Here is a 23,574-nt window from a genome sequence, read left to right on the forward strand (position 1 = left end):
ATGTGGGAAGATTGAGCATTTCATCAAGTTTGATGTTTACCGTGCCTGTTAAGACTGTGGATATGACATCTCGCTACTGCCAGCTTTACGTCTCGAGACGGACTTCAGCAAGTGTCCATGTGCAATAGATCAACTCCAACTTACTCATCCACAGAGCCGACCAGGGGCTTCTTTGAACACTTGATAGCGTACACGCAGCCATCCAGTCTTTTCACACACTTGAAGACTGCACCATACTCCCCACAGCCGATCTTCTCCAGCTCGTGGAACTCTGAGGCATACCTGGAATTCATGTCGCTCTCCATCATGGTTATTCTCTGAGGATAGAGAGTGAATAGAAAATCATATTAATCCAAATAATATATAGTTACACCATGTTATCGTTATCTCACAATAGACTATTTAACTGCATACGCGCAAATGCACATCAGGTTGAGAGCTTTGCTGATGGGATAAAATAACATGACCACAATGCTGTAAAATAATTCAGGACATGAAAATAACTACCTTTGGTGGGAAAAGGACCTCTTCCTCTGTTTCAGCATCACTCACCTCCATGTCCTCACCACAGGAGCTGAATAAGACGAGACAAAGAGCTTGTTAGCGCACATTCTACACACCAACAGCAGAGTTCATTAGTGACCATGATGGGGTCTTGGTTTCCTGCCAGACTTTTGCCGTACTCATGATTGTCAACGGATTTAACGAACCAGGCTAGAAATAACAATGGGCTACAATCTGTGTGTCCCGACATACAAACACATTCAGGTATCACGTAATAAGATAACATAAAAAAGTGTTAAATTATTGTCTGTTGAAAATTGGACTAAGTTATATTGCTAGAAAATCCAATACTTAGTTGGGAAAAAATAAAGTCAGTCCTACATTCTAACAATGCTTACTGAGTGACATACTCATTACAGTGTGCCCTCTTTCTGCTGTTCCTGAGTTGAGTTGTAGACTGGATGAGGAGGGATTCGGGGGTGAAGGGGTTGATGTTGACCAAAGGGGTCTGGCTTCTCCTGCTGTCCGGACCAGGTGTTCCTGTGGATTCTACATTCCCGAAGAGGGCTACTCTCCTACTTGAGGACGCTGAGCTGGCAGTTCTGGCTTTGTTCAGCAAACTCTGCAAATGACATAATTAACATATTCAAGACATGTCGAGACACTTAGACAAGCCTTTTGATAAAGTTAAAATACCCTTAATGAATTGAAATAACATTATCACATATAAATAACTAATTGAGTAAAGTTGAAGGGAAATTGAAGTGAAAATCTAAATATGCCTTTCAATGTAAATACTGATGTCTGATTTGGAATCTGACTGACGAGATATACAGTGGGGCAAAAAAGTATTTAGTCAGCCACCAATTGTGCAAGTTCTCCCACTTAAAAAGATGAGAGAGGCCTGTAATTTTCATCATAGGTATACTTCAACTATGACAGACAAAATGAGAAAAAAAATCCAGAAAAATCACATTGTAGCCTACTTTCTGAAGTGATTTGTTTGACAAAAATCAGATGAAAACATCACAACACCCATGATACGCAAAACAGCCTGTGCAGCGAAAAACACCAGTAAATGGGATAAGATGTTTACATGCAACAGTATCCCAGCTAAGATCAGCATCTCAGGCATATTATTCGGGTTTTGCATAACTGGGACAAGCTTCTTCAGGTTATTGTAAACAGGATATGATGTTCATAAGCGTCAACTCAAAACAGAATATAACGGGATATGTGTGTGTATGTAAACGTGGTCAATGAGGCTGACTGACTGTTGTGTATGTAATTGTACACCACTACAAAAGTGGGTTCTTTCGAAAGCTAGTTGTTTTATTTTCTTACTTTCTATAAAGAGAGTGGCAATTGGTGCAAAAATCATGCATTTCATGAAATGTATATTAGAAAATGCATAAACTGGCAAACATTGTTACTCCAACGTCAATGCAATATAAATATTTACATCAGAAAAATATATTCTTGAAAATGCATAAAATGGCTACTACTAGTTACTCCATAAATGTTAGCTACATTGCACCACGTTGTCAAAACAATATTAGCCAATAACAGTGGGTATGCTTCTTATAGGTTGCAGGTTCTGAATGAAAAGTTATCTAACCTTTGGTGTGTGTGGAGTATGAAAAAGGAGTAGTTTTTTGAAGGTTTTGTGTGGCGGTGTGTCGGGGCAGTCTGGAATAGGTGAGCTCGAGCAGTCCCCGTCTTCCTGAATGCATGACCGCTCCGGTGAACTCCCGTACACCCGAGAGTTTTTCCGTGGTGACGCCGGGGAGCCTTTCATGGAAATAACGCTACTGGGGGACTGAAGGTGAGACGGATGACTGAATCCTTCTTCGCCCCACCGGCACCGTTCCACATCATCCGCAATCCGATTCAAAGGGCTGTAGTCCTCCAGTCGTTTAATATCGACACTGTCCAGTCGCATTGGAGGGTCAATTTCTGTAAAACCCGATACGTCTCCTGTACTGTTGCCGTCATCAATCCGGGCGTCTTCTTCGTCGTTCGGTGCAAACGGTAACTTTTGACCTATTGGTCGGGCGTTGGGAGATACATTTCCATGACGACGATAACTGTAACGCTGCATTTTTTCATTTAAACCCTGGCTATCACTTCTTAAAAAAGTGGGTTGTTTGTATTTAGCTAACAAAACAATTGTCACCAACTCAACTGTTATCTGATCCGCGTAAATTACTATGCAACTATAACGTTAGCTAGCTAAATTATCTACCCACCAGTATATATCACAATACGATTATTAGCGTGTGATAAAGAGTCACTGTGTACCAGAAAAGTCAAGAACCCGACGTCGGCTAGCCGCGTAGCAAATTGACATTAGCTAGCAAGCTACAGTAAATTAGCTACTGCAGCAAACGAGAAGTATGGCAACAAGTAAACACACTTGCTCAGAGATCTCCTAGACCTTACATTCCGAACACTTTGTCATTAACTTGACTTGATGTATCGCACATTTTACATAACTAGCAAGCCTATGTTCATCTGATAAATTTGCCCTGAATACGTATATATACATTTCTACGTTCGTTAATATAAATCTAGCTAGACGCCCATGCCGTGGCCACTCCTACTTGCTAACGTTACAAGCACAGATAACACAATGAGACAGATATTTCACTGGATGTATAAATGTGAAGCATCCGTTTTTCGGTTCCACTCACTACCAAATATGGTAGTGAGAGGAAGCCCACTCGGAGAAGTGGAAACAAGATGGGTTTTGGCCGACATTCTCCAAATAGTTTTCTGTTACTAAAACTCCAATGTGTTATGAACAAGGGTGGAATACGTTTTGTAGACCTTAGCCTTTAGCAAAAGTGTTTAAAATGGCGCTGTTTTAGGGGGGGGGGGGCAATAGTAATTGCACAGCACACTTCCCAGAGTAGGCGTTCCCTAACGGAAATATGCAGTTAGATACTTGCACGCGCCAATAGGGTATCGCTGGCGCGTGCTTGTCTCTTTCCACCTCTTTGCTTGTTCTACCCACGATGACTCATTTGTTCCCATTGGAAACGAAAAGCTGTGGTCTCTTGGTTTAGTTATAAAAATCTTTGTTAACCAATTATTTTAGCTACGGCAGAAAATAGCTGCGCGGCAAAGCAACTCCTTGTCCAGGAACAGTAACCCCCAAAAAAGAATCGGCTATTTTAAAACATTACAAACTAGAAAAAATGTATTTTCTAGCTAGCTATGTTTACAAAAATTGTTTTAATGTTCCTCCTAATCACGCACATCGTGCAGTACTTCCCCGCGACCGTTGAGATGACCTACTCATCAACCAATGGGTGCGACCCATGAGTTTTCAAAAGATGAGCGTTCCGGTGTGTGTAACCAAAGATGAGGTAATGGCTGGCTGGCAGGCAGGCCTCTAGCCAATGAGCAACATGGTTTGAGAGCATGTCGGATTATTCTGTAGGTAAATCCGAGCTCTCCCTTTAGTATGATATGTTACATTTTCTATGTATTCATTTTTGCATGTCCATCATCCGTTTTGTATAATATGTTACAAATTTGCAAACGTACAATATGTTACAATCGTATGATATGTTACAAATGTAAAAATCTACCAGCCACTCAGCCAAAATATTTTTTTTGTGCTAAAATTACACCAACAAAACACAGAAAACAGATGAGCATGCTTTATAATGTTTCCAAAACAAATGTGTTACTAGTAAGAAGTCATGTGTTATAATCGTTTAATTTAATTTTTGGGGACCTTAACCAAAATATTACAGATTACCCCAAAAATGTGTTCATGTTACTGGAGTAATGTGACTCAAGTCATGTTTGTGCCTGTGAGATTGAGCCTGACTAGTAGAAGTGTTGTCTTTTCTTCTGTCGTGGAAATTCTTACACAGGGACACTCAAAGTCAATTTGAAATGAATCATTGTTTATTTGTCAGGGTGCTGGAGAGGTTAATAATACAACAGGGGCAGGCAATAGACAGGTCAAGGCAGGCAGGCAGGGGTCAGTTAACCAGAGGTGGGGCAACGGTACCTGACGGCAGGCAGGCTCAGGGTAGACATAGGTCAAAAATCCAGAGGTGGGGTACAGGTCAGCAGGCAGAGTGATCAGGCAGGTGGGCAGGTGGGAGTCAGGACAGGCAAGGGTCAAAACCAGGAGGGTGAGAAAAAGAGAGCCTTGGCAACGCAGGAGCTGAGACACAAAAACACTAGTTGACTTGACAAACAAGATCAACTGGCAACAGAGAGCACAGGTATAAATACACCGGAGATAATGGGGAAGATGGGCGACACCTGGAGGGTGGAAACAATCACAACGACTGGTGAAACAGATCAGGGCGTGACAACTGTTGTGTCATCGGCAAAGAGACATCTATTACAAAACACCAAAAAGTGTAATGACCATCTAAGATGGTCAAGCCAAGCCTTTGATACGGGTTAAGCCTAAAAGGTAGAGAGGGATGTATTTTGCAGAATTTTTTGCATATATTTTATATAATTATAAATATCAGATTTCCCTCTAGCTCATAATTGTCTGCAGCCTGCTCTGATCATAGTGTAATGAAACAGGCAGGGAGAGTGAGCTCTTTTGTGGTGGCCGGTGAACCCTCAACCTTATGGCCCGTAACCTGCTTAGTATCGACTGTGCCCCAAAAGCATGCTGAAGTGGCAAAGTCAACATCCCGGTTTATAAACACAGGGTCGCTACAGTTATTATATGTGGTCTTAAACATTATTTTGAGTTAATACTACGAGGGGGAGGGTGTTCCATTTATTTTACAGTACTAAGGGAGGGTCATGTGCGAATATTTGTAATATTTGTAACTTTATGACACCAGTTGGACCAGCCCCTCCCCCACAGTGCATTTAGCTCTGTCCCTTAGAAACACCTTTGGTGTCGGTTACAGCTGTGATTCCTTTTGGGTGTCTATAAGAGCTTTGCACACCTAGATTGTGGAATATTTGCCCATTTTTATAAAAATACATCTTCGAGCTCTGTCTCGATGTGGGGGGGATCATGGTCAGACAGCAATTTTCAAGTCTTGCCATTGATTTTTAAGCAGATTTAAGTCAAAACTTTAACTTGGCCACTCAGGAATATTCACTGTCTTCTTGGTAAGCAACTCCAGTGTAGATTTGGCCTTGTGTTCATTGTCATTTAGGTCATTATTCATTATCACTATAATATTCTTGATCCATCCTCAGTTTTCTACCATTACAGACATTGATCTCTAGCTGTTTTTAAAATCACTGTCCTGCAGCTCAGTTCAGAAGGGTGACAGTATCTTTAGTGCGACTGGGTGGTTTAATATATAATCCGCAGCATAATAATTAACTTGACCATGTTTAAAAAGATAAGAAATGTCTGATTTGTTGTTGTTACCCATCTACCAATCACTGCCCTTCTTCATGATGCTTTCAAATAGCTCCCTGATATTTGTAGTCTGTGCTTGAAATTCAATACTTGAATGAGGGAGCTTACATATGTATGTATGGGGACAGAGGAAGGGTTAATCATTCAAAAATCATGTCAACCCCTATTATTCCACACTGAGTGAGTCATTGTAATTTATGTGATTCGTTCAGACAAACTTTAGGCTAATTTATGCTTCCCTAAACAAAGTGGCTGAATACTTATGCAACGACTATATCAAATAATTCTTCCACTTTGACATTGCAGACAATTTTGTGTAGATTGTTGACAAGAAATGACAAATAAATCCATTTTAATCCCACTTTGTAACACAATAAAATGTGAAGAAATCCAAGTGGAAGTTATTTATTCTGTCATTACATTACAGTTACTGTAGCAGTAAGGCAGCACTTAGAAATAAAAGTTGACCAACTCGTGTTTTTTTTTCTATTTTTGTAATATTTTTATTTGACACAAGGTCTCATTTTCTAAAATGGATGCAACATCTTTTGAGTGCTACCTCTTAACACATCTAACACACTCAACATTGGCAGCCACGCTCATGAAATGTCAATCTAAGTGAGTTAAGAAAGTAATTAAAGGTCATTTCACGTAATTAAAGTGCCCAAGAAGAGTCTGTGGGAGAACAAGAAGTATCCAGGGGCTCCTAACATGAAGCCAATAAAGGCTGTATTTTACTTTGATAGCATAATCCTCAAAGACAAACACAGGCCAGTCAAATCTCTCAGGGCTTCCTTTTCACAGAGACACAACATATTTGCCATATATTTACCTTAAGACTAAGCAACCAAGTTGTAACTTCTGTGTTATATAACGTTACCATCTCATCGCTTTTAGCCTGGTCCTAGATCTGTTTGTGCTGTATAGGCAACTCGTATGTTCGTTCCTGTGACAAAGACCCTAGGAGTTGGCCATGCAGCACTAGATCTGGGACCAGAATACTCAGCTTTCACTAGTTGACTGACAGTTATGCAGCCCAATGAGGCCACGATAACATTCACCCAGGCGTCTCCATGGCAACTCAAGTAAACAATGGAGTTTAGTGGCTATCTGCAGACTAGAGACAGGCAGGAACACTCTTGGGGACTCACAGAGGTACAGTAGCCTATCATTTGATACTATTAAACAGCTAAACGTATAACAATGAAAGTATAATTTCTGCCTCAAATAAATATATATTTTTAAATCATCTATGGAAAACATCCCTGTCACTGCAGAATTGTTTTTAGGAGGGAGCTCTTCATTTATTCCTTTCATTGTTTGTTTACAGATCTTGGTTTACATGTCTCTTATACTTTGAGGATACAGTATACACAACATGTAGGCCTAATATGAGACATTTCAATAGGTATTTTGTTTTTCCTCTACTTCATTAATACTTTGACATCTAGGGCAAGGATGGTGTCTGTCTCCCAATCACCTGGTGAGCCTCACAGGAGGCTCCTTCCATTGTTCCTGGGCCTGAGGAACAGGAATGTGACCTTTGTATTGGACACCTCAGAGGCCATGAGCACTGCTCTGGGGTCAGTGAAGCGCCTGCTCATCCAGACCCTGCTGAGCAAGGCATCCCTCAGAGACTCGCTCTTCAACATCATAGGCTTCTCATACAAGGTACTGTACAACTCACAATGTTAATGCTGTAAGCATTATCATCAAATCAAATGTTATTGGTTGAAGATGTTATCCCAGGTGTAGCAAAATACTTCTGTTTCTAGCTCCAACAGTGTAATAATACTGAACACTACACACATCTCAAAAATAAGGAATATCAGAATGAGCAATGTCAGAGTCCGGAATATAAATATGTATATGATGGTGTGTGTAGACAGTATATGAATAGAAAAGATGTGTACAGCAGTAGTTCTATGGGATGCGCCTCGACTAGAACACAGTATAAACATATGAAGTGGGTAAAACAGTGTGTAAACATGATTAATTAAAGTGACCAGTGTTCAATGACTATGTACAGCTGAAGTCGGAAGTTTACATACACCTTAGCCAAATACATTTAAACTCAGTTTTTCACAATTCCTGACATTTTGTCCTAGTAAAAATTGTTTTCAGTCAGTTAGGATCACCACTTAATTTTAAGAATGTGAAATGTCAGAATAATAATTATTTATTTCAGATTTTATTTCTTTCATCACATTCCCAGTGGGTCAGAAGTTTACATACACTCAATTAGTATTTGGTAGTATATGCCTTTAAATTGTTTAACTTGGGTCAAACATTTTGGGTAGCCTTCCACAAGCTTCCCACAGAGCTGGTGTAACGGAGTCAGGTTTGTATGCCTAATTACTCACACGCTTTTTCAGTTCTGCCCACAAATTTTCTATAGGATTCAGGGCTTTGTGATGGCCACTCCAATACCTTGACTTTGTCGTCCTTAAGCCATTTTGCCACAACTTTGGAAGTATATTTACATTGTCCATTTGGAAGACTCAAGCCTTAACTTCCTGACTGATGTCTTGTATCTTCAATATATCCACATAATTTTCAATTCCTCATGATGCCATCTATTTTGTGAAGTGCACCAGTCCCTCCTGCAGCAAAACACCCCCACAACATGATGCTGCCACCCCCGTGTTTCACGGTTGGGATGGTGTTCTTTGGCTTGCAATCCTCCCCCCTTTTCCTCCTAACATAACTATGGTCATTATGACCAAACAGTTATATTTTTGTTTCATCAGACCAGAGGACATTTCTCCTAAAAGTACGAGCTTTATCCCCATGTGCAGTTGCAAACCATACTCTGGCTTTTTATGGCGGTTTTGGAGCAATGGCTTCTTTCTTGCTGAGGGGCCTTTCAGGTTATGTCGATATAGGACTAGTTTTAATGTGGATATAGATACTTTTGTACCTGTTTCCTCCAGCATCATCACAATGTCCTTAGCTGTTGTTCTGGGATTGATTTGCACTTTATGCACAAAAGTATATTTAGACAGAACGCATCTCCTCTCTGAGCGGTATGACGGCTGCGTGGTCCCATGGTGTTTATACTTGCGTACTATTGTTTGTACAGATGAACGTGGTACCTTCAGGCGTTTGGAAATTGCTCCCAAGGATGAACCGGACTTGTGGGGGTCTATAATTTTTATTTCTGAGGTCTTGGCTGATTTCTTTGGATTTTTCCATGATGTCAAGCAAAGAGGCACTGAGTTTGAAGGTAGGCCTTGAAATACATCCACAGGTACACCTCCAATTGACTCAAATTAGGTCAATTAGCCTATCAGAAGCTTCTAAAACCATGACATCATTTTCTGGAATTTTCCAGGCTGTTTAAAGGCACAGTCAACTTAGTGTATGTTAACTTCTGACCCACTGGAATTGTGATACAGTGAATTATCAAAGTGAAATAATCTGTCTGTAAACAATGGTTGGAAAAGTTACTTGTGTCCTAACTGACTTGCCAAAACTATAGTTTGTTAACAAGAAATTTGAAGAGTGGTTGAAAACGAGTTTTAGTGACTCCAACCTAAGTGTATGTAAACTTCGACTTCAACTGTACATAGGGCAGCAGTCTCTAAGATGCAGGGTAGAGTACCAGGTGGTTGCTGGCTAGTGACAGTGTCTAAGTTCAGGGCAGGGTACTGGGCGGAAGCCGGCTAGTGGTGACTAATATGCCTGTGTGAGTGTTTTACATGTGAGGAGTGTGTTTAGGGAAGATAATGCAGTGGTTCAATACCGAGTTGTAGCAAAATGCCTTTTTCCCAACCCTTGCGTATGGCTAACGGTTTGTCACATTTTGCTCAGCATTTTGATGCATTATGAACACCTTATACATTCCTTCCTGGGTTTTACCATTGTTGTCCCATGTTGCCCAACCCTAGGTAACCCGTTGGTCTGAGCACATGATGCCATGTGCTCCAGACACTGTCTACGAGGCTCTATCCTGGATTCACTCCCTCAGCTCCAGCCCAGGTAGGGACCTCATGGCTGCTCTGAGTACAGCCTTCAGCGACCCAGCCTGCCATGCCGTCCACCTGGTCACCACCGGTCTCCCTGACCACCCAGAGGAACTCCTCCGGGCCTTGTCAACCATGGCAGGGGAGAGGCCAGTCCATGTGTTCCACCTGTCGCTATCTAACCCCAGCAGCAGCAGCTGCTCTCTGGACAGCAGGACTCAGGACTTCATCCAGTGTCTGACTCACGCCACAAGAGGGAGCTGTCATGTTCTCCCTGTCGGGATGGATGGGGCAGTAGAGCAGGTGGGGGACCATGAGAGTTGGTGATTCATTTACAGTGATTGAGTCTTAATGAATTTGAGTGTCCACTCCTCATTGAGCACTTACTTGATTAATTAGTCATTGTCGGGGTTAGTAGAAGGAAGGTCACCTCCACCGGATTTCATTGTATCAGTGTGATTTTAGACAGTAGCCAAGTTCGTTATTATTACACTCATATAGCAGTCAATACACACTGAAATCCATGAGCATACAAAATATTCATGGATAAGAGCAAGTAATTTTTTTTTTTAAAATACTAGTTTTAAAAAAATGTAATAATAAATGTCATGCGGTCTTAAAGCGATTAATTCATTAATGAGCAGAAATATGGGATTGGTAACCTCATTGTACTGTTCAGTTCTAGACTCTGGTATAGTCAGTTGGGTTTTGGCTGCGGGTGTTCCTGCCTGTCACTGTGTTTCAGTCAGGGGGTAGCCAGTCTCTGAATTGAGATTTTAGGAGGCTGACAGCAAAGTCGGTGTCCTTCTCTAATTAAGCCGGAGTAGGGACGGGGTCAGAAGTGCAGGATACTGTAGTATGCTGCTAGGATGGTGTGGCATGGGCCTGGGTCAGTGAGCTGTGCCACGCAGGAGCGGCATACTCCAGGGTTGGGCATATGTACTGTAGCCAGTTTAAAGGCTCACAAGGGCTTCCTGTAACAAATGGAACCTTTTTGAGGCGAAAGGAGAAAACAATTTTTTATTGCTCTTGGTTACCATAGTAGCAACCTGCTCGCCCCATTATAAGTCCTTCTGTACTATTACCCATAAAGCCTTAACAGCACTTTGAGATTCTGGCCCTCCATCCGGAAAGGGCACGGGACTGGGTGGATTTCTTGTGAAATGATAGGACCTTGCACTTGACAGGGTTCAGTGACATTCTGTTTGCTTGAACCCATGTGTCGAAGTTGTTAAGAGCCTGCTGTGGTGTTCTGATGTTTCCTGTTGTACATGGTGTGGCTCAGATTTAGATCATCAACATACAATACATGACCAAAGGTATGTGGACACCTGCTTGTCGAACATTTCATTCCAAAATCATGGGCATTAGTACAGAGTTGGTCCCCCCTTTGCTGCTATAACAGCCTCCACTCTTCTGGGAAGGCTTTCCACGAGATGTTGGAACATTGCTGCGGTGGACTTGCTTCCACTCAGCCACAAGAGCATTAGTGAGGTCGGGCACTGATGTTGGGCAATTAGGCGTGGCTCGTAGTCGGCGTGGCTCGCAGATGGGGTTGAGGTCAGGGGTCTGTGCAGGCCAGTCAAGTTCTTCCACGCCGATTTCGACAAAACATTTCTGTATGGACCTTGCTTTGTGCACAGGGGCATTGTCATGCTGAAACAGGAAAGGGCCTTCCTCAAACTGTTGCCACGAAGTTGGAAGCACAGAATTGTCTAGAATGTCATTGTATGCTGTAGCGTTAAGATAGCACTATGCAGGCTTGGGTGCTTGCCCATGGAAACCCTTTTTAAAAAATATATACTTTTACCACTTTTTCTCCCCAATTTCGTGGTATCCAATTGGTAGTTAGTCATGTCTCATCGCTGCAACTCCCGTACGGACTCGGGAGAGGCGAAGGACGAGAGCCATGCGTCCTCCGAAACACGACCCAACCAAGCCGCACTGCTTCTTGACACAATGCCCGCTTAACCCGGATGCCAGCCACACCAATGTGTCGGAGGAAACACTGTACACCTGGCGACACCTAGCGTGCATGCGCCCGGCCCGCCACAGGAGTCGCTAGAACGCGATGGAACAAGGACATTCCCGCTGGCAAAACCCTCCCCTAACCCGGACGACGCTGGGCCAATTGTGTGCCGCCCCATGGGTCTCCCGGTCGCAGCCGGCTGGGACAGAGCCTGGACTCGAACCAGGATCTCTAGTGGCACAGCTAGCAACTGCGGTGCAGTGCCTCATACCACTGCACCACTCAGGAGGCCCGGAAACCCATTTCATGAAGCTTCTGACGAACAGTTTTTGTGCTGAGGTTGCTTCCAGAGGCAGTTTGGAACTCAGTAGTGTGTTGCAACTGAGCACAGACTATTTTTACGCGCTTCAGCACTCGGCAGTCCCGTTCTGAGCTTGTGTGGCTTAACACTTCGCGGCTGTTGCTCCTAGACATTTCCACTTCACAATAACAACACTTACAGTTGACCGGGGCATCTCGAGCAGGGCAGAAATTTGATGAACAGACATGTTGGAAAGGTGGCATCCTATGACGGTACCATGTTGAAAATCACTGAGCTCTTCGGTGCGGGCCATTCTACTGGCAATGTTTGTCTATGAAGATTGCATGGCGTTGTGCTCGATTTTATACACCTGTCAGTTTGAAGGGGTGCCTACATACTTTTTGGCCACATAGTGTGTTTCCACCTACTGTTGACATCCCGGGCTGTGCTGCCAATGACTGATAGGAAGATGAGAGGGCCCAGAAGAGTTCCTTGAGCCACACCTCCCACCAGCTCCTGCCAGTCTGAGAGGCTGTCTTGGTAATGTACCTGTTGTTTGTGGCCGGTCACACATCTGTAGAGCCAGATTCTTTTTTTAAACACATTAACTGTTACATCTATAACAAACTGGTGAGCTGGTCCAGAAAAAGTATTGAATTTAACAAGGAATGTGAATTCCCAAATCTCTAAGTTTAAGTCACAAAAAGAAAAAACATTGAATAGGGAGAGTTATGATTAAAGTCTTGGGTGTGTGCTTCCAGGTGATTCCATTGTACACTGCTGAGAGCCAGCCCTCAGTGCCGACCTGTCCTCCAGTGAAGTCCTGCAGTCAGTCCACCTCTGTTGTTCCACTACAGCCTTTACTGCCCTTATCTCCGCTCAGGTTGGTCTCCTGGATTACCAAATGTCAAACAGCCTCACACAGAATGCAATGTATACACTGGGATTGTAAACCACTAGCCTGGATACCAGTCTGTTTAGCAAACATTTCACTCATCATGCTCAACACACTTTGGCACATCACACAGAGTACAAGGAGTTGAATATTAGCTCAACAGACTGGTACCCAGGCTAGTAAACCACTTGCTATAACCACAAAATAATCAAGCATTTCCAGACAATTTGTCTATTGTGTGTACAGTATCTAAGCTTTTATGGACCGGATTTATGTACGGTATCTAAGATGTGTATAGACATGTTATTGGCTACAACTCTGCACTCTGGTTCCCACTGAGGTAAAAAATAAAAACATATATTTATTGTGGTTGTGCTGCAGGTGTATGCTTGGTAATCCCTTCTGTCCAGTTAGTAGCTGTGTGTTGTCAGGGAGGGCCCTGTCCGTATGCAGCACAGAGTTTCTCCCAGGCTGCCGTGTGTTGGCCAGGAGGGAGCTGGATGGCCTTTACTACTTGGGCACTGTAACGCAGCTAGTCCAGGTAACAAGCAGACATCCCTTCACGCATGTCATCTTTTAAAAGATATTGAATAGTATTATCATATCACCAAAGCACAATATCATTCAAAAATGAAAGCACCAAACACCATGAGAGGCTTATGTAAGATGTTGGGTTGCTATCTTTAGCCTACCAGTGAATACACTGTAATGATGTGTCAATGCTCCAATTGAGCTTGGTTCCTTGCCTCCCGATGCCATGAGCAAAAATATATTTTCTTCTGTCCCCCAGGGTCGAAGAGGAGTGTACGTGGTTGAGTTTGACAGGCCGGGGACGAGGAGACCCGAAGGGGGAGACGATCACGCTATGAGGATGTCCCAGCAACAGCAGCTAGTCTGCTCTCCAGACATGCTGAACCACACTCGGGCCCACACACACTGTCTGGTCCCTGGGGATACAGTGCTGTCCCCGTGGGAACCTGACCTGAGGAGATACGGTCCGGGGAGAGTGGTCTCCGGAATGGAGACACGAGATTCAGTGACAGGTAAGGTGCGGTTTGATCAGAAGGGTTGGCTATTACATTGTCTCCCGCTGTGAAAGAGTCATGACTCCGGATATGAGAATTATGACAGATGTTTCACCCCTTTCATATCAGTAATGCTCAAAGTAGGGGCTGCACAGAAGACCAGTGTGTGGCACTATATTAAACGTTGCACTCTAAGCTGAGGTCTGTATTTGCCCTTGCAGTAGAGAGTGGGAAGGGGCTCCAGGTGCTACTGTGGAATGGTAGGCTGATGCAGGTGCCTGGGGATCTAGCTGTGTGGATCCCTGCTTCTCAGCATGAGCGGATCGTCAGGGAGCTCCAGCGAATTCCTCTGCCGCCATGCTGCAATGACAATTCGCTCCACGTCCACAGCACCATGTGGGCTCCCTATCTGTACTGCACTGGAACACAGTGCTGTCCATCAGCAGGTGGACCATGCCATTGTCAAATCATGCATCCATGGTGGCCACTGAGAGTTCCGCCTTCTCATGTGCATGGCCTGAGAGAGAGGGAGGGGCTAGAGAGGAAAAAGCAGCAAGACCGGGCAGAGCTAGAGAAGAAGGTGGACCTCCAGTTGGAAGAGCTCAAGGAAACTAAAGAGGTCGAACCTGAGACATCATCTTCGTCCTCTTCATCCCTGTCGGGTGATGAGGAAGCTGGGGCCATAGGGGGAAAGTCTGTCAGCCTGTTGGCCAGCACAGAGCCCTCTCCCCTGGACAAGCTGTGGCCAGAACACGGCCGACCTGCCTGGAGGTACTGGAGGAGAAGCCATCCAGAGCCACAGCGCAGACAACCAGGTATTGAATATACTCAGCTAAAACTGAGTGATTCTTTATGCACATGCAGCTACTGGGCATGTTGAAAATAGCTGTATATTGGAAAAGCAGAGTAACGTAAGACTGATCAAACAAACCAAAAGAAAAACATGCATGTTTACACCATACATATGATCCAATGTCTGTTGATTTTTCAGAGAAAGTACCAAGGGGGAAATTCAAGTCTATGGAAATCAGCTACCCTGATGTCGAGATCAGTGGCTCACCTAATCACAGCTCCATGTTTCAGCCACTTCCTGGCTGTGAGAAGAGGGTGACCATCAGGGATGTGTTTGGCCTGACAGACTCCAAACCTCGCCCAAAAACGAGACTACAGTTAACCGCTGGCAACACGATCACAGGTGTTTATACATGATGGTTTTGACTATTGAAGACGAATCTTGTGGGGGGGTCTTAACTCCCACACCTGTAGAAATACACATTTTCGAGCTGAAAGACAATGCCCAGGGCTTACCCATGATGTTGCACAACAGTGTAAGTCAATAAGTCATAGTTTTAGTCAAAGTATGATATATTTGAGCTTGAAGTGCCAGACCCAAACGTGTGACTTCGGGTGTTTCCGTGAGTCTTACGTGTCTTTTCCTATGGAGATGACGTGCTAATTACTTCCCGCCTACATTTCATTTCAGGGCTGGGTTTCCACTTGATAAAGTCAAAATTGGCTACATCGTAAAACTTAATGAAAACAAAAAATGAGCTTTTTGTCCTTCAAGGTTATGGTTAGGCTAAGGTTAGCAGTGTGGTTAAGGTTAAAATGAGAGTTCAGTTTAAAATCTGATTTTAAGAAAATAAAATGTAGAAATAGACAGGGTTTATGGCTGTGGCTGTGTTAACTAGTGACGACCCTACACTTGACCGCCTTGCCATGGAGCAAATTAAAATGCAAAAACAGTTTTCACACCTCCCCCTTTAACAGCAAATTACCATAATCGATACATTTCACTTATTGAGCTAGTCTGCCTGTCACAACTGAAATGGTGCTCACATAACTTTCATGAGCTGGCTAAGGTTAGCATGCTAGCTAGTTACACTGACAGCTGTCAGTCAGTGCCCCATTTGTTGATATTTCTCTGCTACAAGTGGAAATCACCACAATCCCATCCCCAATTCCTGAATGCATATTAGCAGCCTGCGTCAGTCTTCTAGGTGGAACCTAAACAAGAATGTACACTTTAGGACAGGAATTACGCAAAATAGGGGCAACAACTTCCTCGGAGGTGGCTTTTAAACATTTGCTTGAGTTGACAAGAAAAAAAACTGTGCCAAAAACAAATTACCTTTGATATAAAATATACTTTATTATACTGATATGGTAAAAAAAATACATAATTACGTGATGCATTTTAGGCAGACATTTGACAATAAATAATTTAATATAAAAAATGTAATCCTGATCAGATCATCAAAATATGACTTCTCATTTAGCAGCAAATTAATAAATGTATTACTGTCGCTCTAAAGCGACAAATTCATCCAGAAGACAAGACTCACTTGAAAATACATATGTAAACGTTCCGATTGGACGGTTTTGTTATTTGTAGCAGAACGGTCAAAGGGGATTGGTTAGGGGTTAGAGGTGAAAGGTGAGGTTCATACTCTCTCCTGCATTAATGCGTACTAGCCGGGTCTGTTGCTGTGAGTCCTGCGTTCCCGCGGTAATCGCATAGGTACCTGGTGACACCTCAATGTGGAAATCCTCAGGTGATGACCGTGCCTGGAGAAACACAAGCATACCTTACTATCTCAAACACATGACTATGACAAGTAAAGCCATTTCAAATGGAATGTTTTTGTTGACTTTCTCCATTTGAATGTATGGGATCTGTCCTAAACTTCTAAAATGTACAATATGACATGTTGCTGCACTTAAAAGGCTGCAACTTTGCCTTACATGTTTCCTGATCTGCAATGAGGTCCCTGGGCATTGGTGAGATTGAGAATGGTATCTGCACACATGGGTTCTCTCCTTTTCCATAGGCTCATTCTCCGACGTGTAAAAGTTCTGTAATACAAACAAAAATCCACTAAGCATTCACAAATGCATGCACCAAATAAGGGCAATGGGATTGGGTTGGAGCACATACAATACCTTGCATTGATATGTTGTCTGTGCCATGAATTCCGCTATGGTCTCAAAAGCATCATCCAGGCTTGTGTGGGCTGAGTTTCCCAGAACCTAAAATATGGACAGTTGGGGATGATATGATAAAGACACCGTTTCCAAAAATACTCATTAGCCCATATAGTTCAGAGTTTAGAGAAAAGACGATAGCGAAGACATAAAAACAATTACACGTAGGCCTACCTCACTCCCGGCGTTGCCATCAGTTGGTGTTGTATTGGGAGACGGACTCGTCCAGTCTACGCTCCGTCTCGACGCTCGCTCCAGTACTTCCAGGCCTAGTCTGGCGGAGCGGCGCAGGGATGACTCCAGCTGCCAGGCTTGTGTTGCCATGCGAAAACACGGGGAGTCAAATCTCTGCCGTACCCGAGACACTGACAAACGACCCTTTTATGACAAGGACTAAAATGGTAGCATATTGTTAACGTGACATAACGCGGCCGTCACAACCTCCTTTGGATTGTAAGTGCGCTCTAATTATGTGGTTGCGTATCATACATATGACAGAGGACGAGCAGCAACCACTCCATTAGATCCCTAGAAATTCGAAAATATGTTGAACATTAATTCATTCCATCCTATCTTGTGAATTTGTATGGACGAGACAAACAATTTATTCACGTAAAGTTACTTACCCAAACACTTGGGCCTGTTTTGGTTACTTTTGGGCGCACTAAACTTGCCGTAAAGATTACGTCGTCACATTTCCGGTCTAGGGCACCGCCCTTATCTGAATTGGCTCAAACCAGCTTACTCTCAGCAAATTAGTCCTGTATTATGTTAAGTGTCAAGATATTTCGAATAATTTTTCAAATATTGAACATTATTTAAAAATGGGCATTGTTCATGGCCTGAATCGTCATTTGATGTGCTGTGAAATGGTTAGAATGCTGGATGTAAATGTCTACACTCAAAATAGTTAAAGAATGTTCTCTCTTGGGTTGTTTTAATATACGTATGTAAACAGACCACTTTCACAAAGATATCAAATACCCAAACGACATAGGTATGCCAACTTATAGCAGACAAGTCTAGAGATCAAAATAACTGACAAGAGTGACACAGCGGTCTAAGGCACTGCATCTCAGTGCTAGAGGCGCCACGACAGACACCCTGGTTCGAATCCAGGCTGTATCACAACCGGTCGTGATTGGGATAGGGCAACGTCATCCGTGTTTGGCCATCATTGTAAATAACTAATTATTCTTAACCGTCTTGCCTAGATAAAGTTAAAATAAACACATTTGATTCACCAGTAATCAAACCCTGGTCCTGCAAAACCATTTGGGTACAGGTTGACCCAGCCAAACACTGACACCTCATTCATCCAATTATCTAGTTAATGTATTCAAGGCAATTTGTAGATCAGTGAATCTGTCCAGGCAGCAATCTCTCAAACACAGCGGTTCTCAACTGGTGTGTCACAGTGAGTGTATAAATGTAATGAAAAAAATACATCTGAATTTAAAACCAAGACTACGTATTATTGAATAACTTAATCTCTGAACAATTTCACTCTGTTTTCGAGAGCCATTAGCACCATTTAGCAGATTTTGTAGTTCCAAACCAGTGAGTTTAACATTCAAGATGGGCAAAATTTACATTTTATATAACTGCTAGTTACTATCAATACAGCAGTAAAAATATTTTTTCCATATTGCATTTAGGTGACAAAAAAGTGCTGCAAATATTGGGTGTTGGGTCCCGAGGCAAAACCAATTGAGAACCACTGCTCTAACACCTTAATTAGCATAGTCAGATTAGTACATGTTGAGTTGGAACAAGTCCGCACACCCGGTAGTTACCAGGAACAGGGTGTGACCAATGGCAAAGGCATTCTATGCAGCAAATCAATACATTCTCAGTTCCTTGCGCAACAACGTTTACCTGACAATGTGTGAGATGAGCTTCAGACAACATTTACATCTTCAACAGACCACAAGACAAAGCCAATCCAATTTATACAGTTTATTCTTGCAAAAAACATTGACAGGAGCTTATGCCATCAGCACGCAGGCTCCTCCCACTGCCTTGATCTTCTCCTCTGCCCGTCGACTGAAGAACTTTGCCTTGACGATCACAGGTTGCTTGGGCAGTTTGCCTTTGCCCAGCACTTTGAAGTAGCCCTGTGGAGACAGAACCAAAATTGCTTAACACAGCTACACAAAAAGTTTGACATCTCATTGAGTCACCCACCTTCCCACAAAGTCAGTCCTATTAAGTACATGGCCCTACATGCTGCATCTGCTAAATGAATGATTCCAAACGATAGGCAGCAGATCCAGTTACGCAAGTATAAAGACATGCATTGCCATCTCAAACTACTAGCTACCGTCTATATCCACTTGATAAACCCTCATAGCAGCTCCTTTCACACCAATGCAAGTCTAAGATTCAGTGCCAGAGGTCAGCATGGCTACAACAAACCTGATTTTTAAGTCTAAACCATTGACACCCTGGAGCTACTGGTAAAGAAGCCCATGTTATTCAACAACCGCAGCATGCCGTCATTTGTGCAAGCCTCTAATTAGGGATTTCATTACATCAGTTTAGTTTGAATGGCCAGCTAGTACACAAGCAAGTTCTCCACAGCCCAAAGTTAGATAATTCTGCATGACAGCGTGTAAAGGCCAAGAGCTCCTGCTCAAACATGGCTCTAGAACAGTCCTGGCAACGTATAACACTTGTAACTGTCCATGTGGCCGATTGACCTATTACAGGGCCAGCCGGTGAATAGGAACAGTCTTCACTCTTAGAGAACTCTAGCACACCAAAACAATGGTGTTTGTCAAGATGTGACTCTGAGTCTCTGACAGAATCACCCCGTGTGGCACACTGAACACAAAGCTATTTATAAGCTACTAACCAGGGGACCGATGACCTGAATCAGGTGTTAGCACTGGGCTAAATAAAAGGCCTGTAGAGTAGACTGGTCATATTTAAAAAAATCTACATTGCCATAACTGGAGGAAAGTCAAATTGTTCCTCAAATAAAGCCGAATCTACCTTAAAAACCATGACACTTAAAGGGGAATGTATGCATGAACCAGCACCGTCACCTGGGACCAGACATATGGGGGGGAAGATACTTACAGCGCGCACGGCATCAATGATGGGTGCAGGGCCTTCGGGCTTCTTGGCATAGTTGAGCCTGGTCTGCTCGCTCACGAGTGTCCACAGTTTGTCCAGGTTGACAGTAGGGCAGTGCACGGTGTTCCTCTTGAGATGGTAGTGTCTCATGCCCACCTTACCAAAGTACCCGGGGTGGCTGTGGAAGCACAGAGACCAGACAGGACACACCAAGCATATTGTATTAAACCAAATTCTTACTGGTGATGAGGTTGAAGCGCAGTCTTAACACTGTCATGACAATGTAATCAACAGATGACATCAGAAGTGGTGGGACTGAAAACCCACCAGAAAGCAAAACCCATCAACAAAAAAATAAACACAGGACTTTGTATGTGTTGTCAATAGTAACTTCACAGCAGGACAAGACAATCTGTCGCACAAAATGAACGCGACAAGGAATTATTTCATCCTACAGCCAAAAGTAAAGTGAGCAAAAAACATCTTATAGTACTAGAGGTGTTGGCAAAAATATCAACACTTGTAACTGCCCATGTGGGTGACTAGCCTATGAGAGAGGCCAGTCGGTGAATAGGACCAGTCTTCACTCTTAGAGAACTCTAGCACACCAAGACAATGGTGTTTGTCAAGATGAGACTCCGAGTCTCTGATAGCGTCACGCACTATGCTGAGGATCACACTCTTAAAAAAACAACACTGATCATGTTTTCTTACTACTCAAGCCACCAAACAATAGTGTCCACCTACAGTAAAGGTTCACAACGAATATGTTACATTGTTCCTTACTAAAACAAAAATGTAAAAGTACTCTACTCACTATTTGTCGAAGTTAATTCTGTGGTGATGCATGCCACCGGCATTACCACGACCTCCAGGATGCTTCCTGTGCTTGCCTAGGACGAGAGAGAAACAGTTCTCACACGTTTTGCAATAGCTACCATTACTATCCACAAGTATCACCAATGTTGACCATGCTCAACTCACCGATACGACCATGTCCGTGGCTGACGTGCCCACGGAGCTTCCTGGTCTTGGTCTTCTTGGTAGGCTGCAAGACATAATTTATTTAGGATAACAAAATAAATATCATGATTGGACAAGATGTAGGAGACATTTATCCATGTCAACAACCAAACAGAATACTTCATGACGGGTTGCAACGAGAGAAATAGAACACATACATACATACGATCGAGCTTCCACGCAACCCTACTTATGGCAGGCAACGTTAGCGACTAATAGATTAGCTAGTAAACTAAACTACCACAACATAGATGTGGTCATAATGGCTGATGTTGCAAGTATTTCGATATAAAATATTTTACAATGACTGTTCATTTGAGTTTCGTGACAGAATTAAGAATGAACGAAATTGTAACATTGTCGGTAAACGTGGGTCGCTACCAAGCAAAGGCCTGTATCCAATATTCGGGAGAGCTCGCCTGTTTACAACGTTTTTCTACCGTATTCTCCTTAATAATGACAATGGATAGGGACAATGTCTATAACATATATGACAACTAAACAAATTTGTGATTTTTCTACTCGTACAACACAGGATGGACATAGATTTAAACCTAATTTTACAGCAGAAGTATGCACGACGGCACTTACCATCTTGGAGGAGAGTTGAAAGAGGAACGCGAATCTGAAATCTCACGGTTTTGTACGAGATTTACTGCCCGACAACTTTCATGGAATCCAACAGCGACATCAGACGGACACCAAGAGGAATACAGAATAAACATCGATCATTTGACCTCGTTTATGAAACAGTGATATTCATTATTGAATTCGATTGAATGAGAATCCTTTTTTTTTTTTACCCAACCAAAACCAAATGATGAACCTTTGTAGGCCTGCATCAAACTGAAGTGAAAGCAAAAGTCAATAGGCAGTCTGTAATTTCTAATTAATCAGAAATATTGAATGGGGTATTTCCTCTATGCTCTGTTTATGTCACACGTGTAGCAGAGATAGAGAGAGAGAGAGACTGTAGCAAAGATCTCAATTGGAGTAACACCAAGTTAATTTATTTTCATGGTAGTACATAATTCGGTAGTACATGGAAGTACATAGTAGGTGGCGGCATGCACTTAAACGGTTGTTTGCCGACCGCCATGATATGATAGAAGAAGACGAACACCAAATTCAACCCAAGTTATTTTTGCATTGAAGAAGAACCCACTCAGTGGTGTACTGCAGGGTATACGCAGGTATGCCCCGTTCTTTTCAGTAGCCTAGGCATGGTGTATACTGTACTCACTTCTTAATCCCCATTGATGTGGGAAAACAACATTTTAAAATGCGCAATTCACGTGAGCTGTTTCATTAACAGAGATGGACATATCCATTAGAAAATTAGAGAGGGGAGATGCAATCATCATGGGTTACTAATATGACTGGGATAATGTCTTTGGATGCTAGACAATGAAAGCAAGTTGATTTGAAAACCAATAGAAAAGGAGAGCGCATAAGAGGAAGTGTTTATAAAATATTTCCCTCAACATTTCTATGGTTGGACTTTGAAGCAAGGTAAATACATGTCTTACCTGTTGCCTCATAATCTGAAGTAAAATGTCAAGGTTTCAAACAATTAAGGAACAGGGGAAATATATAGCATGCTAATGATAGGCCTAATCTTCTGGAAAGGCTTTCCCAAAAACCTTCAATTAAATGTTAACTAGCTACAAAGTAGCCTATGAATACCTTTTTTTAAATTGTATTTATTTAACCTTTATTTAACTAGGCAAGTCAGTTAAGAACACGTTCTTATTTACAATGACTGCCTACCAAAAGCCAAAAGGCCTCCTGTGGGGACAGGGGCTGGGATAAAAAATATAGGACAAAATACACATCACGAAAAGAGAGACACCACAACACTGCATAAAGAGAAACCGAAGACAACAACATAGCATGGCAGCACACATGACAACACAGAATGGTAGCAACATGACAACAACATGGTAGCAACACAACATGGTAGAAACATTATTGGGCACAGACAACAGCACAAAGAGTAAGAAGGTAGAGACAACAATACATCACGTGAAGCAGTCACAACTGTCAGTAAGAGTGTCCATGATTGAGTCAAATTCTACCTGGCAGAATTATATGATGATTATTTGCATCAATCCAGTGGCCATTTGTTTTGCAAACGCCATCTCATGTGCACTACAGAAAGACAGCTAACCAAACAACAGTGTTGGTGCTATCAGACATGAATTAAAGGGTAACTACACTCAAAAATCTAAATGTCTTAGATTTTTCTCAGACCTCAAAAGTGGCCACCTGATGTGGTTTAAACATGGTTGCGGACTTATAATAAAGTGCAACTTTGAGAGCAAAAACCTGGAAAAATATATATATAAAAACAGAAACCGGTGAATTTCTGACTCCGTTGACAGCCTCATTTTCTATTTCAATAATAGGCCTACTATTAGCTTACTTGCACAGTACATCCTGGGTTGGCCTGACTGTG

At 42.6% G+C, this 23,574-nt stretch overlaps 4 protein-coding genes and 2 non-coding genes across 9 annotated transcripts in view; 1 reads left to right on the plus strand and 5 right to left on the minus strand.

Moving 5' to 3' along the window:
- LOC115134501 (wee1-like protein kinase 1-A) overlaps window positions 1-3,129 on the minus strand; it is a 16,320-nt gene extending 13,191 nt beyond the window's left edge. The window contains exons 1-4 of one of the 2 annotated variants that reach the window (XM_029668535.2): window positions 2,123-3,129; window positions 915-1,126; window positions 508-574; window positions 145-317 (exon numbers count right to left, since the gene is read on the minus strand). In XM_029668535.2, coding sequence (XP_029524395.1) covers window positions 145-317; window positions 508-574; window positions 915-1,126; window positions 2,123-2,605 — 935 coding nt within the window. In that variant the 5' untranslated portion in view covers window positions 2,606-3,129. Of the gene's footprint in view, window positions 1-144; window positions 318-507; window positions 575-902; window positions 1,127-2,122 lie in introns of both variants that reach the window. The other variant, XM_029668534.2, reaches the window with a different exon arrangement.
- On the plus strand, window positions 2,241-16,864 carry lg9ah11orf16 (linkage group 9a C11orf16 homolog). Of its 2 annotated transcripts, none has more exons than XM_065022686.1 (8): window positions 2,241-2,329; window positions 7,324-7,543; window positions 9,763-10,140; window positions 12,869-12,990; window positions 13,384-13,543; window positions 13,793-14,045; window positions 14,249-14,842; window positions 15,019-16,864. In XM_065022686.1, exons 2-8 carry the CDS (start codon window positions 7,331-7,333, stop codon window positions 15,234-15,236), a joined length of 1,938 nt encoding a protein of 645 aa, XP_064878758.1. In that variant the 5' UTR covers window positions 2,241-2,329; window positions 7,324-7,330; the 3' UTR covers window positions 15,237-16,864. The 2 variants fall into 2 exon arrangements, with proteins under 2 accessions (XP_064878758.1, XP_029524396.1); XM_029668536.2 differs by lacking the exon at window positions 2,241-2,329 and adding an exon at window positions 6,941-7,027.
- akip1 (A kinase (PRKA) interacting protein 1) lies at window positions 16,155-17,723 on the minus strand. 2 transcript variants are annotated; one of them, XM_029668538.2, is made up of 5 exons: window positions 17,639-17,723; window positions 17,187-17,405; window positions 16,971-17,057; window positions 16,773-16,883; window positions 16,155-16,595 (listed from the first exon to the last, which is right to left on the minus strand). In XM_029668538.2, exons 2-5 carry the CDS (start codon window positions 17,334-17,336, stop codon window positions 16,452-16,454), a joined length of 492 nt encoding a protein of 163 aa, XP_029524398.1. In that variant the 5' UTR covers window positions 17,337-17,405; window positions 17,639-17,723; the 3' UTR covers window positions 16,155-16,451. The 2 variants fall into 2 exon arrangements, with proteins under 2 accessions (XP_029524398.1, XP_064878759.1); XM_065022687.1 differs by having other exon boundaries at window positions 17,187-17,707.
- A 1,233-nt stretch (window positions 17,724-18,956) lies between these two features.
- Window positions 18,957-21,746, minus strand: rpl27a (ribosomal protein L27a). The gene is made up of 5 exons (XM_029668540.2): window positions 21,708-21,746; window positions 21,078-21,141; window positions 20,911-20,986; window positions 20,097-20,271; window positions 18,957-19,129 (listed from the first exon to the last, which is right to left on the minus strand). The coding sequence occupies exons 1-5, from the start codon at window positions 21,708-21,710 to the stop codon at window positions 19,001-19,003; spliced, it is 447 nt and encodes a 148-aa protein (XP_029524400.1). The 5' UTR covers window positions 21,711-21,746; the 3' UTR covers window positions 18,957-19,000.
- On the minus strand, window positions 19,686-19,816 carry LOC115134894 (small nucleolar RNA SNORA3/SNORA45 family). Its single transcript, XR_003864401.1, has one exon. It is a non-coding gene; the product is annotated as a small nucleolar RNA SNORA3/SNORA45 family (small nucleolar RNA).
- On the minus strand, window positions 20,612-20,743 carry LOC115134896 (small nucleolar RNA SNORA3/SNORA45 family). Its single transcript, XR_003864402.1, has one exon. It is a non-coding gene; the product is annotated as a small nucleolar RNA SNORA3/SNORA45 family (small nucleolar RNA).
- Window positions 21,747-23,574: the final 1,828 nt, after the last annotated feature.

The sequence above is a fragment of the Oncorhynchus nerka genome, linkage group LG9a, assembly GCF_034236695.1.
Source record: "Oncorhynchus nerka isolate Pitt River linkage group LG9a, Oner_Uvic_2.0, whole genome shotgun sequence".
Classification (NCBI taxonomy): domain Eukaryota; kingdom Metazoa; phylum Chordata; class Actinopteri; order Salmoniformes; family Salmonidae; genus Oncorhynchus; species Oncorhynchus nerka.

What these genes read in the sequence shown, in the direction of transcription:
- lg9ah11orf16 (XM_065022686.1), top strand. Translation starts at nt 7,331, where the DNA reads ATGGTGTCTGTCTCCCAATCACCTGGTGAGCCTCACAGGAGGCTCCTT. An exon ending in CTGCCCTTATCTCCGCTCAG is followed by an intron (nt 12,991 to 13,383) that starts GTTGGTCTCCTG and finishes GTTGTGCTGCAG; the next exon opens with GTGTATGCTTGGTAATCCCT. An exon ending in GCCACAGCGCAGACAACCAG is followed by an intron (nt 14,843 to 15,018) that starts GTATTGAATATA and finishes TTGATTTTTCAG; the next exon opens with AGAAAGTACCAAGGGGGAAA.
- akip1 (XM_029668538.2), bottom strand. Translation starts at nt 17,336, where the DNA reads ATGGCAACACAAGCCTGGCAGCTGGAGTCATCCCTGCGCCGCTCCGCC. An exon ending in ATGGCAACGCCGGGAGTGAG is followed by an intron (nt 17,058 to 17,186) that starts GTAGGCCTACGT and finishes TCCATATTTTAG; the next exon opens with GTTCTGGGAAACTCAGCCCA. An exon ending in CATTGCAGATCAGGAAACAT is followed by an intron (nt 16,596 to 16,772) that starts GTAAGGCAAAGT and finishes GTGTTTCTCCAG; the next exon opens with GCACGGTCATCACCTGAGGA.
- rpl27a (XM_029668540.2), bottom strand. An exon ending in CCACGGACATGGTCGTATCG is followed by an intron (nt 20,987 to 21,077) that starts GTGAGTTGAGCA and finishes CTCTCGTCCTAG; the next exon opens with GCAAGCACAGGAAGCATCCT. An exon ending in AGAATTAACTTCGACAAATA is followed by an intron (nt 20,272 to 20,910) that starts GTGAGTAGAGTA and finishes GTGCTTCCACAG; the next exon opens with CCACCCCGGGTACTTTGGTA.